Below are 13,583 nucleotides of genomic sequence, written 5' to 3' on the forward strand. Positions count from 1 at the left end.
CATAACTGGGTACTGGTATGCAGAAGACTGCAGATAGATCCAGGTTTATCGCCTTGTACAAAACTTAAGTCCAAATGGATCAAAGATCTCAACATACATCCAGCCACACTGAAACTTTTAGAAGAGAAAGTGGGAGATACTCTTCAACGAGTTGGTACAGGAGACCACTTCCTAAACATAACACCAGTGGCACAGGCACTGAGATCGACAATTAACACATGGGACCTTCTGAAACTAAAAAGCTTCTGTAAGGCAAAGGACACAGTCAAAAAGACAAAAAGGCAGGCCACAGAATGGGAAAAGATATTCACTAACCCTACATCTGACAGAGGGCTAATCTCCAAAATTTACAAAGAACTCAAGAAACAAGTCTCCAAAACACCAAAGGATCCAATTAAAAGGTGGGGTACAGAGATAAATAGGGAATTCTCAGTAGAGGAGGCTAAAATGGCCAAGAGACACTTAAGAAAGTGCTCAACATCCTTAGCCATCAGGGAAATGCAAATCAAAACAACTCTGAGATACCATCTTACTCCTGTCAGAATGGCTAGAATCAAAAACACCGAAGATAATTTATGCTGGAGAGGATGTGGAGAGAGAGGAACACTCTTCCACTGCTGGTGGGAGTGCCGACTTATACAGCCTCTTTGGAAATCAGTATGGAGATTCCTCAGGAAAATGGGAATTAATCTACCACTAGACCCAGCAATTCCACTCTTAGGCATTTATCCAAATGAGGCAGGTTCATACAACAAGGGCATCTGCTCCATTATGTTCATAGCAGCATTGTTTGTAATAGCCAGAACCTGGAAGCAACCTAGATGCCCCTCAACTGAAGAGTGGATAGAGAAAATGTGGTACATTTACACAATGGAGTATTACTCAGCAGAAAAAAAACAATGGAATCTTGAAATTCGCAGGGAAATGGATAGCACTGGAAGAAACCATCCTGAGTGAGGTAACCCAGTCGCAAAAAGACAAACATGGTATGTACTCACTCATATATGGATTTTAGACATGGATCAGGATAGTGCCAGTCTGCACTTCCACAGATAGAGAGTCTGGGAAACAGGAAAGAACCTAAAAGATATGCATATTATCCATGCACACATTTTCTTCCATTTTAAATCTTTCAGTGACAGTTTTTACTATCTAATATGTCTTCGCATGTTCAGGAAAGGCATTATTAAAAAAACTAAAGCCAATTAGATAGTGCAGCTGAGGGTGTAGAACATGTGGACAGGAGGAGCAGGCTGTGATCCCTATGACTTCTATGGAAATCTCCCAAACTACTAACTTCCAGAGGAATACAGCCTCTGTCTGCCTTTGTGCTACAGACACTCCAGTTGTCTTCTGCTTATATGGGAAAGCCATACCAGAGGCACATGGTACACAACCAGATGTTCTGACCATTTCTATAGAGGCTTTATATCACTGCTGAAACAGATTAGAATGGGAGCCTAGTCATCATACCACTCACACCCAGATAAACAAATCAACAGAGAATTGCCCATTGCCTACCAAGTAGCTTTTTAGTCTCTTGCATCAGGCATGGATTCTATAGGCTGAGATTGGGAAGGGTATGTTGAGTTTACTTACACATAGCTTATGTGCTTAGCCACATTAACACCTCACCATTACCATACACTCTTTTCAGACCACAACCTCTGAGCTAAAGTTTGGTCTCACTGATTGCTTTTTTTATTTCCAATTGTGTCCTCTAATCACTTTGCTGTTCAACATTAAAAGTAATTTGTCAATATGTAAGTATTCATTTGATACTCAAGAATAAAAATCATGTCCTCTTTTTACATATGTGGTTTAAAATCTGCGGTGGTTCCCATTTCATTGTTTCTGTGGGTTGCCTTTCTACAATCCACTTTCATTGGTTTACATCTACTATTTTGGTCCATTTATTTGTTTATTTTCCTCTTATTGACTGTGTCTTTACTCTTAACAATGATTTCTCAGACATAACCACCAAAAACACAGACAACACTATGCAAGTTTTTAATAATAAGTAGACTACACTGTATTGAAATAAAGCTTCATAAATTCATAACACATTTATGACATTTCCAGTGTTGGGCCAAACTATTTTTAAATTGTATGTCTATGGAACCACACTTTCATAAAAGTTACATGTATGCTCCTCAAATATAAAATAAAAGTGAAAAAAGGTGAAAAAACAAGTACCACAATTTAGAAACTATAACATCTACCAGATAAAGTTGTTCTGAAAGGTTGATGTAGAAATTCCTATATACTTCTAGTCATCAGAATGTAACAAGCTTTAAAGTGGCTCTAGGCCTCAGGCCATGGTGAGAGCAGAGAGACATACAGCTCTGCTCCTAGAGATCAAGACAGAATGTGAGATCAGTTTCAAGAGAATGATAAACATTTACCACCTTTGATTTTCTCACTTTTTTTCATGCCTCTATTGATCCAGTACCCAGCAATCTCCTTGGTCATAGAAGAGAAAATGAATGGGGCATAGTTATGACTACTTATAATCCAACCACTCAGAAATTTGAGATAGGCAGACCTTAAGTCTAAAGACAAGACTATGATATGTAGTGAGACCCTGTCTCAATAAAATATAATAAGCCAGAATCAAGCAAACATTAAAACCAAAAAACCTTACTGTTGGAGAATTCTCATCAAAAGAATCTTAAAGTGTTGACAGACATGTAAGGAATTGTTCAACATCCTTAATCATCAGGGAAATGCAAATCAAAATGTCTCTGAGATACCATCTTATACCTGTCAGAATGGCTCACGTCGAAAATACTGAGGACAGCTTATGTTGGAGAGGATTTGGAGTGCTGCTTGTGGGTGTGCAAACTTGTACAGACACTTTTGAAATCATTATGGCAGTTTCTCAGAAAATTGGGAATCAAAGGATGGATACTCAACAGTGTTTATAGCATCATTACTGATAATAACCAGAACCTGTAAACAACCTAGATGCCACTCAAATGAAGAATGGATAAAGAAATTGTGTTACATTTACATAATGGACCAATACTCAGTTGTAAAAAACAATAAAATTTGCAAGCAAATGGATGGAACTAGCAAAACCATCCTGAGTGAGATAACTCAGACTCAGAAAGACAAATAAGGTATGTGCTCACCCCAGCTAAGCCTCCTAGTAATAGTGGAGTGGTTGCCCAAATTGGCCTTCCCTCATAATCACTTTGGTAAATACCCCAATTATCATCATAGACCCTTTATCCAGTAATTGAAGGAACCAGATGCAGAGATCCACAACCAAGCATCAGGCTGAGCTGTGGGAATCCAGTTTAAGAGAGGGAGGAGGGAATATATGAGCAAGGGAGGTCAAGATCATGATGGAGAAATCTACAGAGACAGCTGAACCAAGCTTGTGGAAACTCATGAACTCTAGACTGACAGCTGTGGAGCTTCCATGTGACCAAACTAGGCCCTCAGTTTGTGAGAGACAGTTGTGTAGCTCAGACCACCTGAGGGGCCCCTGACAGTAAGACCAGGATCTAACCCTGTTACATGAGCTAGCTTGTTGGAACCCGTTCCCTACAGTGGGATGCTGTGCTCATTCAGCCTTAATTAAGGGGAGAGGGGCTTGGTTCTGCCCCCCACTTAATGTGCCAGACTTTGTTGACTCTTCATGGGAGCCTTTACCCATTGTGGGGAGTGAATGGGGGTGGGCTGAGGGGAGGTGGGGGTGTGAGAGGGAGAACTATGATTGGAATATAAAATTAAAAATTAAATCAAAATTAAATAATTAAAAACCTCATGTTGGAAATTACAATTAGACAACTGCTTTTTATAATTGTTTTGCAATTTCTTTTATTAAATATATCGTGTTTATTCATTGTGACTGGTTGATGACTACAGACTATCCCTGCGCTGCGATATACTGTATACATTTTGCACAATCTGACAACTGTGGAACAAACATTGTTTATTAATCGGTTCCCTTATAGCATTTTCATTGCACTTCACTTAAGTATACCACCAAATTTCTCCACCTGTTCACTCTCCTCTCTTACTGATCTTTTTCACCTCCAAATAGTCTCCCTTATGCTTTGCACACACACACACACACACACACACACACACAGATTCTTGCACATGAAAGAAAACATGCAGCACTTTGCCTTCCTTCTCTCTATTGTCCTCTTTTTGTTTCTCTAACACATTTTATTGCTGGCATTTCACCTTCTGCTATGTCATATTATCAAATGTAGGTTCTACATAGGACTGAATACATGTGACATTTGTCTTTGTGAGTCAGTCTTATTTCACTTAACGTATGAATTCAAGTTGTATGCATTTTATTGCACATGACATAATTTCATCCTTCTCTATGGCTGAGTAAAATTCCATTATGTTTATATGAAACATTTCTTCACCTCTTCATCCCTTGATAAGAACCAAGTCTAGGTCTTCTTCCAGGCTATTGTGTATGCATTTTAGTTTTGCAGCCATAGTATTAGGAAATCTACAGGTCACTCAAGGTAAGTGTGGTAGGTTTGGTACCCTGACTTTTGGACAGGAATTCATAGGTATGTTCATAGTTACATTCTTTAACTTGGGTGAGTCTATTGGTCATGATTCCACTATGGCTTCTATTTGATCCACAGAGGCCATTTTATTTACAACATTTTTGTTTTGTTTTCAAATTCTAAATATCCTTGTTTACTTTTCTCGGTTGTTACTGTCTTTCCATTCTTGTTGCTGATTTTGCATCAGTTTTGCTGAATGTTTTTCTTTCCTTGATGGTTTTTCTTTCAATCATTGGCCAATTTTCTTACTTCATTCATGTGCTGATTTATATCCCTCTTATATCATACATAGGTACCTTTTAGTAGTAAGCTTTTTTAAACTTCTTCTGACCTTCATCCAGCATTTTCACATCTTGGCATTTATGAATTTATTAGTTGAGGGGTGAAACGAATCTTTTGAAGAAGTCACAGTATGTGCATTTTCATGTTTCATCTTTTGGTTTGGATATCTCTGCTAGTTATTTGGGTTCTTAGTGACTTACACTGTTTTGAAATACAGCTAATAGAACTGCTGCCATCCTAGGAAATAAGCTTAATTAAGTTCAGGAGATCTCTGACTTACACAATGTACAACAGGGTAAATGATGGTATTATCAGAGAAGTAAAAGTTAGAATGAAAAATTAAGGTAATATTTTGAATATCACAATAGTAGTTATTATCCCCAGAAAATTTTGATGCTGTCTCTATGAGGTACAAATTACTGTGTATGGTAAAAATGCTTCTTTGTCTTTTAATTTTCTACATCTTTACCTCAATTTCCAATTCTTTTGTTTATTTCTGTGCCTTGTGTTTCCTATGGGACCTCTCCCCTGATCTTGCCTTGGAATTTATAGTTGTTTATTATATTAACATTTCATTTAGAATGAATAAATTTTTCTATTCTCCTGTATTTCTTAATATGATCAAGAATGTTGTCATTCATATAGTGCCCCGTGACTGGGAGACCACAACAGCTGGGTCCTGCCCAGCCTATATATCCAATCCTTGCTTGGAGGGAAGCATATGGAAGGTAGAAAATTATATATGCTAAATAAAAGACAGAGACACTGGATAGAATTTGGAGGGTACTCCAGTGAATACTGGGAAACAAGCCCCAACTTTATACACACAGTCTTTATATACCCCAATCAAAAGTGGGTGAAGGCAAAAATACTTCTTGCAAAGCTACAAAGAACAAGCAAGCATAATTACCATCCCAATACCCAGAATATCAAGTAATAACACTCTAAACCAAGTATTCTATTGTCAAGGCCAGATAGACAATAGCCACATAAATTTAGGCTAAATATCCTGTTATTAAAGTAAGACATTTATTATTTACTTCTTAGGCCAAAAATCCTGTTGTCAAGGTAAGATATCCATTAGTTTAGCCACACTTCATGCCAGACATTCTGTTGTTTAACCTTGAAAGAGCAATAGTGCATTGAACTCTCTGACCTTAAGTTGAGGGGAGCCATCTCTGTGGACCCCGACACATTCATCTTGTCATCTAGAGAGCTAATTTGCTAGTTTTAAACATCTGTGGTCTCAAACATTGTCCAGATGGTGGCTCACCACTGAAGCTTGTGTGCTGACCAGGTTCTCATTCTAATCTGTTTCATGGGCTCTAGTGAATCCTTCATCTAAAAGTGAGGGCATCTTGTCCTGTACCATGTACCTGTAGCATGATTTTCCCATGTGAGTGTAAGGAGCTTGGGGCATTTTAGGCACAACTACAGAAAAAAATGGATGGTTAGAATTCTATAATTTGGGAGAATCATTTAGAGGTTGAACAGTTCACTACCTACAGATCCTATACCCACAGATTCACCAACTATAAATCAAAATTGATTTTTGGAGATTTTATATATGGAAAAATTTTGAAGATTATTTTAGCTATTATGACTAATAATTAGAGAACTTAAGGGCATGTATATACAGGTTATAAGAAAATAATAGTTAATTATACAAGAGATGGTATCTGAAAACATACCGGAACAAATTCCCTGAAAATACTAAGGCATGAGTATAATTCTTTCAGCTGCATTTTATGTTACCACCCCAGTGAATGCTCTACTTTAAGAGTTCAAATACCTGAAGATCCCAGATTATCTTGGTTTTACAACAGAAGAGATTAAAGTAACTCAGTCACAGATGAATATTTTAACTCCCTTGAGATCTCTTCTTGTAGAATGGTTTTAAAAAGTTAACAGCCCAAATGCTCCAGGGAATGGTCTGGTAATACAGCTCTTAGGACCTCAGGTTTGATGACTTACTGGAGGAACCTCCTCCAGGCTGATGGTTATTAGTGGATTTGAAGTTGAATCGCTCCATAAACAATACTCCTTGCATTAGGATAGAGTAAGACTAACAACCCAGGTGTTGTCATGGTCTCACCATAATTGGGAAACAGCAATGGAGGTTACTTATTAGGATAAGGAATCAGGCTGCAGAAACAACACCTCCATTTGTCACTCTTCATCCATCACTGGTCTCACTGCCCTGTGTTCACAGCTACCAGTGCTCCAGGTGAGGGTAGGGAAGGTGCTGAGGGGGACTAGCTCTTTCCAAAGAGTCTAATTCTTGATTCCCATCCCATAGGAAGAGGTTTTATCCTTTGTTCTTCTTGGCTTGTACATCTGAGCTCCCATAGTCTCCTCTGGCTCTCATTCTGTCAATGTCTCCGCTTTGGTGTTCTTTCTCATTTTCTTTTGCTTTTTAAATTTGGAATCAGACATGTTCAGTACACAACCTGATGCTCCTACAGTGGAAAACCATGTAGGAAATGAGTTAATAAATACCTTCCCTTCTTTTCTAGTGCAGCTTTTTATTAATGTGCTATTGTGCATGAGGCTATTGTTTCATTAAGCTGGCTTTTCTTTAACAAGTAGTATGTGTCAGACAATATTGAACTACAAACAAAAATAAATGCATGTTTCAAGAATGTGGAGGCAGCAACCCACTATAAAGTCATGGAAACATACATTAGATAGTCTTAAAATTGAAAATGAGATCTATGTGCACATTTTTACAGATTCTAAGAAAATAATAGCAAACTTGACTGTGTATTGAGTAGGAAATTTTAGAAAGCAGTTATATTAAAATTTGCTGTAAAGAAAAAATGCCAATGGAACCCAAAAGAACCTTTAAAGACTGTGAATTACAGTTTTGAAGAATCAGAGAGCATTTTTGTCTGGGGTAGAGAGTGAGGGAGAGGTAAACATTTATGCTGTGTCTGTTGTCTAAAGTCAAGACACTCACTGACTGTGACACAATTAGGGGAAGGCATGAATTCGAAAAAAGATGTAGATGAGGCTAATCAAAAGTGGCTTTATACAGGGTGTTTGTTCTTTGGAGTCATGTTAGAGACAGATAATTTACTCTGTGCTATAATCTGGATGTCAAGTCTTCTTACTTGAGGGAAAAATGGAATGATGACAATGTGATTATTAAGTAACCTATACACTGTCAAGCTGAACACTACAAGTTCAGTATTTTCAATAATGCTCAAATAGTCTAAAACCTCAGATAATTTTCCAAAGTTGGTAGCAGTACCACTAGCATTCTTTAGTGATTTTTTCTGCCCAGTCATTATGGTGACAAGATGACATAAGAAACATCAGTCAAATGTTTAAAGATAGATTAGATGATAATGGTGAAGATGTAGTAGATTACAAAAACAAAGGCATTAGTACAGTATGTCCAACAACCAAGGGCAGCAGAGGTTTTAATAAATATTTTAAATGTTTTAACCTAAATATACCAAATACTATAGAAAATGAAGAAGCTATGGGATGACAGCTTTACTTTGATAAAATAATGATCATGATTTAGTATACTTAGGAGGCAAATGAGAAAGAAAATGTCCAGGAGTATATGGTGTGCATCATAAAAACATTACCAGAGAGTACTGAATATGTACATGATGAATTCAGTAGTTAAAACACAGATTAAAAGGTTCAGGTAGCCTATGTAGTTTTAATCTTTCTCTCAGCCAAAAATTGTTTTCTCACATTGTGATTTTTAAAAATATCCTCTTTTCCACATCAATTATAGAATTTGGTAGTGTTTTATTCATGCTCATACTGTGTGACTGATCTCTCGAACTTTTTCACTTTATAAATCTTAAATTCTACAGGTTGGAAAAATTACATTATTCTTTCTTTGTATAGTTACTGGGTTTTGTGAGTCTGACCATTTTGGGTAGCCATATGAGAGAATCACAGTGTTTATCTTTGTGACTGTTTTATTTTACTCAGTACAATAGATCTTTAAAGTGGATATGACAGAATTTCCTTTTTTATAGCTAAACAGAACAAAACAGAATATTTCTCTATTATTGCATAATGGGATTGCTTCCACCAATGGCCAATTTTAACTTTTGACATTTTCATTTTTTCTTTAACAGTGTTTGAGTAGAATTAGCAAGAATCATATCAAGAAGAAAAAAATGGAAACTTTTCAAGAAAGGCAGTTAGTGTGTGTGGTAATACCTGCAGGGGTGCCAGCCTTCTGAGTGTGCAACACTGTGCTGTCACCTACAAATATATTATAGGAAACCACACAAATGAGTGACAGAAAAAAATCTCAACCAGTTTCATAGCACTAAAAGTAATATTTAGGATTTCATGTTGGGTTATATTCCTAGCTTTCCTTAATTGTATGAAGCCTGCAATCACAGGACAGAGATGCTTGATGTCATAATGAGCATAATGAAAGTAGGCTTGATTTCACTTTGGGTGCCACCATTAACCCTTGTATGACATTTACAGGTTTTCAGGAAAAGAGACTGAGTATTGTGATCAAGAGCACAAGGCTTGCATCTAGGGAAATTGATTCCATTCTAGACATTGAAACTCTAGAAAATTCAGGTCTTTAATTTGACATTTATTTTCATTATCTATATACAATGTAGACAGATTAACTTCTTTTGAAGAGTAGATAAGAAGATACAGAGAGTTCAAAACTAGGTTTCTACCCAATATCAGCTTTACACTAGATGTTTACAAAGATTCAGAGCATAGAGGGGAGGCTGGAAAGAGGAACAGTGATGGAGTAAGCAAGAGCTAGATCCTAAAGAATAAAGTGGAAAATATTATTTATCGTCTGATTACAAATGCAAATATTTCTTTTGTTGTGAAGTATTCAGATAATAAAATCATAGAAACTTCGAGAATTGTCAATTGTAATCACATCGTTCTCAGAAATAAATGATTACTACATACTTGAAAGCACAAATATTGAAGAGAGAATTTCAGAGGAAAGTGTTCATTTTAATGTGTTTTCTACATATATGAATTATACTCACACTAATCATAGTATTATCAGTTATTAGAGATACCCCATATCACATATTTAAAATATCATCCATCAGGTGAAGAACTGAGGCATCTAATTTTAATTTGCTGTGTTAAGTTGTACTGAGATTCTAATCTACTATGAATTGTCAGTTCATAAATGTAGTTCTCCCATAGTACTTATTACTTATTTGTTTATTTCAGATTCCTTAAAAAGTTTTTAATGTTTGCTCTGTTATCAGTCACAGTCATTTATTTATTTATTTATTTATTTATTCCCATTGGCATTTGTGACAATATATACTAAAACCATTTGATTCAAAGTTATCAGTTCCTTTTGTACTCTGAATCTTTGTAGTCAGGCTAATCCATGGAGTCAATAAACCACAACCTTATTTTTAAATATGTATACTTATTTATGTATATTTCTCTGTGTGCTATGCATGGACAAACCAGTGATGTCATGTAAACACCTACTATTTGTTTCATACCTTGTCAATAATTCAACTGCTTCTACTTAATGAAGCTTATTGGAAATGATAAGTTAAGTCTGAGTCCTCAAGCATTCTTTTGTGACTTACAGTGTCTGAAGTACTCTGACATTATTTCATTTGTATATTTTCATATTGTATATTTTCCTTATAGTTGCTTAGTTATTTCAAAATAATATCTCTTTTTACAAGGGATATGTATACCAAATTGGAAGCTAAGGTAATCAATATATATATATATATATATATATATATATATATATATATATATATAAGCACAAAGTAGAGTAAATGTTTCCTGTGCTATTTTTCCTGTTCCTGATAGGTTCCTCCACCCCAAGGATCACCACTATTTATTAACAGAATGTTTGTTGTGGGTTGGCTAACTATGCATGCACTGTTTTTCTAGGGCATAAGAGTAGTTTTTAAAGACCCTCTCTCTATATATTTTATTTTTCTATTTTTCTTTTATTGAAAAAATATTTTTCATATGATATATTCTGATTATGGTTTTGCCTTCTCCTACTCCTTTGAAATCCTTCCCATCCCTCCATATGAATTCTCAACTTTTCTGTCTCTCTTTAGGAAACTAAAAAAAATCTAAAGGATAATAATACAATAAAATAAGATAAATAAAAACAAATTAGAATAGGATAAAGCACACAAACAAATGACAAATCCAAATAAAAAGCACAATAAACACTGTTAAAGAAAAAATGAACATATAGATGTAGAAACACATAAATTCCCATGAAAACATACTGGAAACCATAGTATATACCCAAAGATTACCTTTTTATTTCTAACTTTGGGGAAATCTTTCTTGTGGGGGGCAAATCTTAATGTATAGCTTAATACTTATATGATTATGTAAATTTCTCTTTCAGAGATACAATAATAAAGAAGGTTTAAAGTAGTAGAGTTTTATAAAATTTTACTTTTACTGGTACTTTCATGCACAATTATGGTATTTTTATCTTTTCACACCTTTCTCATTCTGATTCCTCCTGATTTGGCTTGGATATTTCAAAGACCTACAACCAAATTATCTGCAAGTGATACTTGTCTCATTTTGTAAAGTGGATTTAGAGAGGAAGGAAATGAAACTGTTACCAATGATGGGCATCGGGTGACATCAATAGAAGAAAACTGGTGTCAGTAGTGCAAAATGACTATGTGCAAAAAGTATGAAATCATGCAGAAGACAGACTTTGGAGACTTGAAGAACACTAAGAGTAATGATCAAAGTAGCAGCTACTTTATTGATAACCCACAGAACTTTCTTCCCATTGGAGATGAATGAATATGAGTGATAAATAGGATCACAGAATACTAACTCCCTTTTCATAGCTTTCTAATTATTCATTACTCTACAGAATTATTTTGCAAACAATGAAATAGACATGTTTCGTAAACCTGATCACAGAGTTCACAATGTCAGACAGAACTAGTTAAGGTCACCACAAGATGCCTGCTCCTCAGACCTACATAAAAGGTGGGTGTAGGTCTCTCATCTCACGTGGAGGAACAGAGGTGCATTAGTGATTCCACACACTAAGAATGCTATTTTTCTTACTGGTGCCACTGAAGGATGCAAGGGGAGAATGAAAATAGTCTTTGGTTCTCTGTTATCAGATCACACAGTACAAAAGGAAACTCAGTCTTTCAGAACATGGAAATAGCCTTAGAGAACTCAATGGTCAAATTTTGAATTAGTCAAATAATCAGTTGTGTAGACATTCTGAAACAACCCATGTATAAGTTTCTTTACTTGATGTTCTTCTACAGAGACAAATAATGATTCATGGGTGAGGACAACAGAACGTCTGTTACAGAATTCATTTTCCTGGGCCTCTCACAGGACCCACAGACCCAAGTCCTGCTTTTCTTCGTCTTTCTCCTCGTCTACCTGCTCACTGTGCTGGGAAATCTGCTGATCATCGTCCTCATCCACACAGACCCCAGACTCCACACTCCCATGTACTTTTTCCTCAGAAACCTGTCCTTTGCCGATCTCTGCTTTTCCACCACCACAGTACCCCAGGTGCTCGTCCACTTCCTGGTGGAGAGAAAGACCATTTCTTTTGCCGGATGCTCAACACAGTTAGTCGTGTTACTTCTGGTGGGATGTACAGAGTGTGCCCTCCTGGCAGTGATGTCCTATGACCGGTATGTGGCTGTCTGCAAGCCTCTGCACTACTCCACCATCATGACACACTGGGTATGTGTCCAGATGGCTGCAGGGTCCTGGGCCAGTGGTGCATTTGTGTCCCTGGTGGATGCCACATTCACATTGCGTCTTCCTTACCGAGGAAACAATGTCATTAATCACTTTTTCTGTGAACCTCCTGCCCTCCTGAAGCTGGCTTCAGCAGACACTTACAGCACAGAAATGGCCATCTTTGCAATGGGTGTGATAATCCTCCTAGCACCTGTCTCCCTCATCCTCATCTCCTACTGGAACATCATCTCCACTGTGATCCAGATGCAGTCTGGGGAGGGTAGACTCAAAGTCTTTTCCACCTGTGGTTCCCATCTCATTGTCGTTGTTCTCTTCTATGGCTCAGCCATATTTGCATACATGAGACCAAACTCCAAGATAATGAATGAAAAGGATAAAATGATTTCAGTGTTCTATTCAGCAGTGACCCCCATGTTGAATCCCATCATTTACAGCCTGAGGAACAAGGATGTCAAAGGGGCTCTCAGGAGAATAACTACAAAATAGTTCTGGTGGAGGGAAGGGGGAATTTTTGCTGCTTACCATTAGGAATACAAGATAAGTCAGTTTTGTTTCTAATTTTTTCCACATTCATCCATTCTTCTGATTTAAATTTAATTTTGGTGTAGTTCTCCTCCAACTAAGTCAACAGATTATTTTCTAGAGCACAGTATATTGTTATACATAAGGGGGAAATCAAATGTAATAAAAAGAAAAGGGGAAGGAAAATGGGGTATGGAGCAACTAGGCATGTAACTATATCAAACAATAAATAAGAGCCAATTACAGCAACCTATCAACACAAATGGAACATGTTCATAGATATCCTTTGTCTTTCCTTCAATTCTCAAATTAATTATTAGGTATAATATATAACCCAGGTACATTTATACATTTTAGATATGTACACAAATTAGTGTTGTATTAATGACACTGTATATAATACTGAACATAACACTTTCTGAAACTGAAATGAATAGCAGAATTTTTCTTAAAAGAAATGAGAGAGGAGGTAGTAATGGGAGGAAAAGGTTTTAGTTATACTAC

General features: G+C 36.5%; 1 protein-coding gene across 1 annotated transcript; it reads left to right on the forward strand.

The window, feature by feature from the left end:
* Nucleotides 1-12,119: 12,119 nt before the first annotated feature.
* LOC101832462 (olfactory receptor 2D3-like) lies at nucleotides 12,120-13,043 on the forward strand. Its single transcript, XM_005075733.2, has one exon. The coding sequence runs from the start codon at nucleotides 12,120-12,122 to the stop codon at nucleotides 13,041-13,043; it is 924 nt and encodes a 307-aa protein (XP_005075790.2).
* Nucleotides 13,044-13,583: the final 540 nt, after the last annotated feature.

Source organism: Mesocricetus auratus, unplaced genomic scaffold, assembly GCF_017639785.1.
Source record: "Mesocricetus auratus isolate SY011 unplaced genomic scaffold, BCM_Maur_2.0 Super-Scaffold_4256, whole genome shotgun sequence".
Taxonomy (NCBI): Eukaryota; Metazoa; Chordata; class Mammalia; order Rodentia; family Cricetidae; genus Mesocricetus; species Mesocricetus auratus.

Bases quoted from the DNA above. Each gene is read 5' to 3' on its own strand.
- LOC101832462 (XM_005075733.2), top strand. From the start codon at position 12,120: ATGGGTGAGGACAACAGAACGTCTGTTACAGAATTCATTTTCCTGGGC.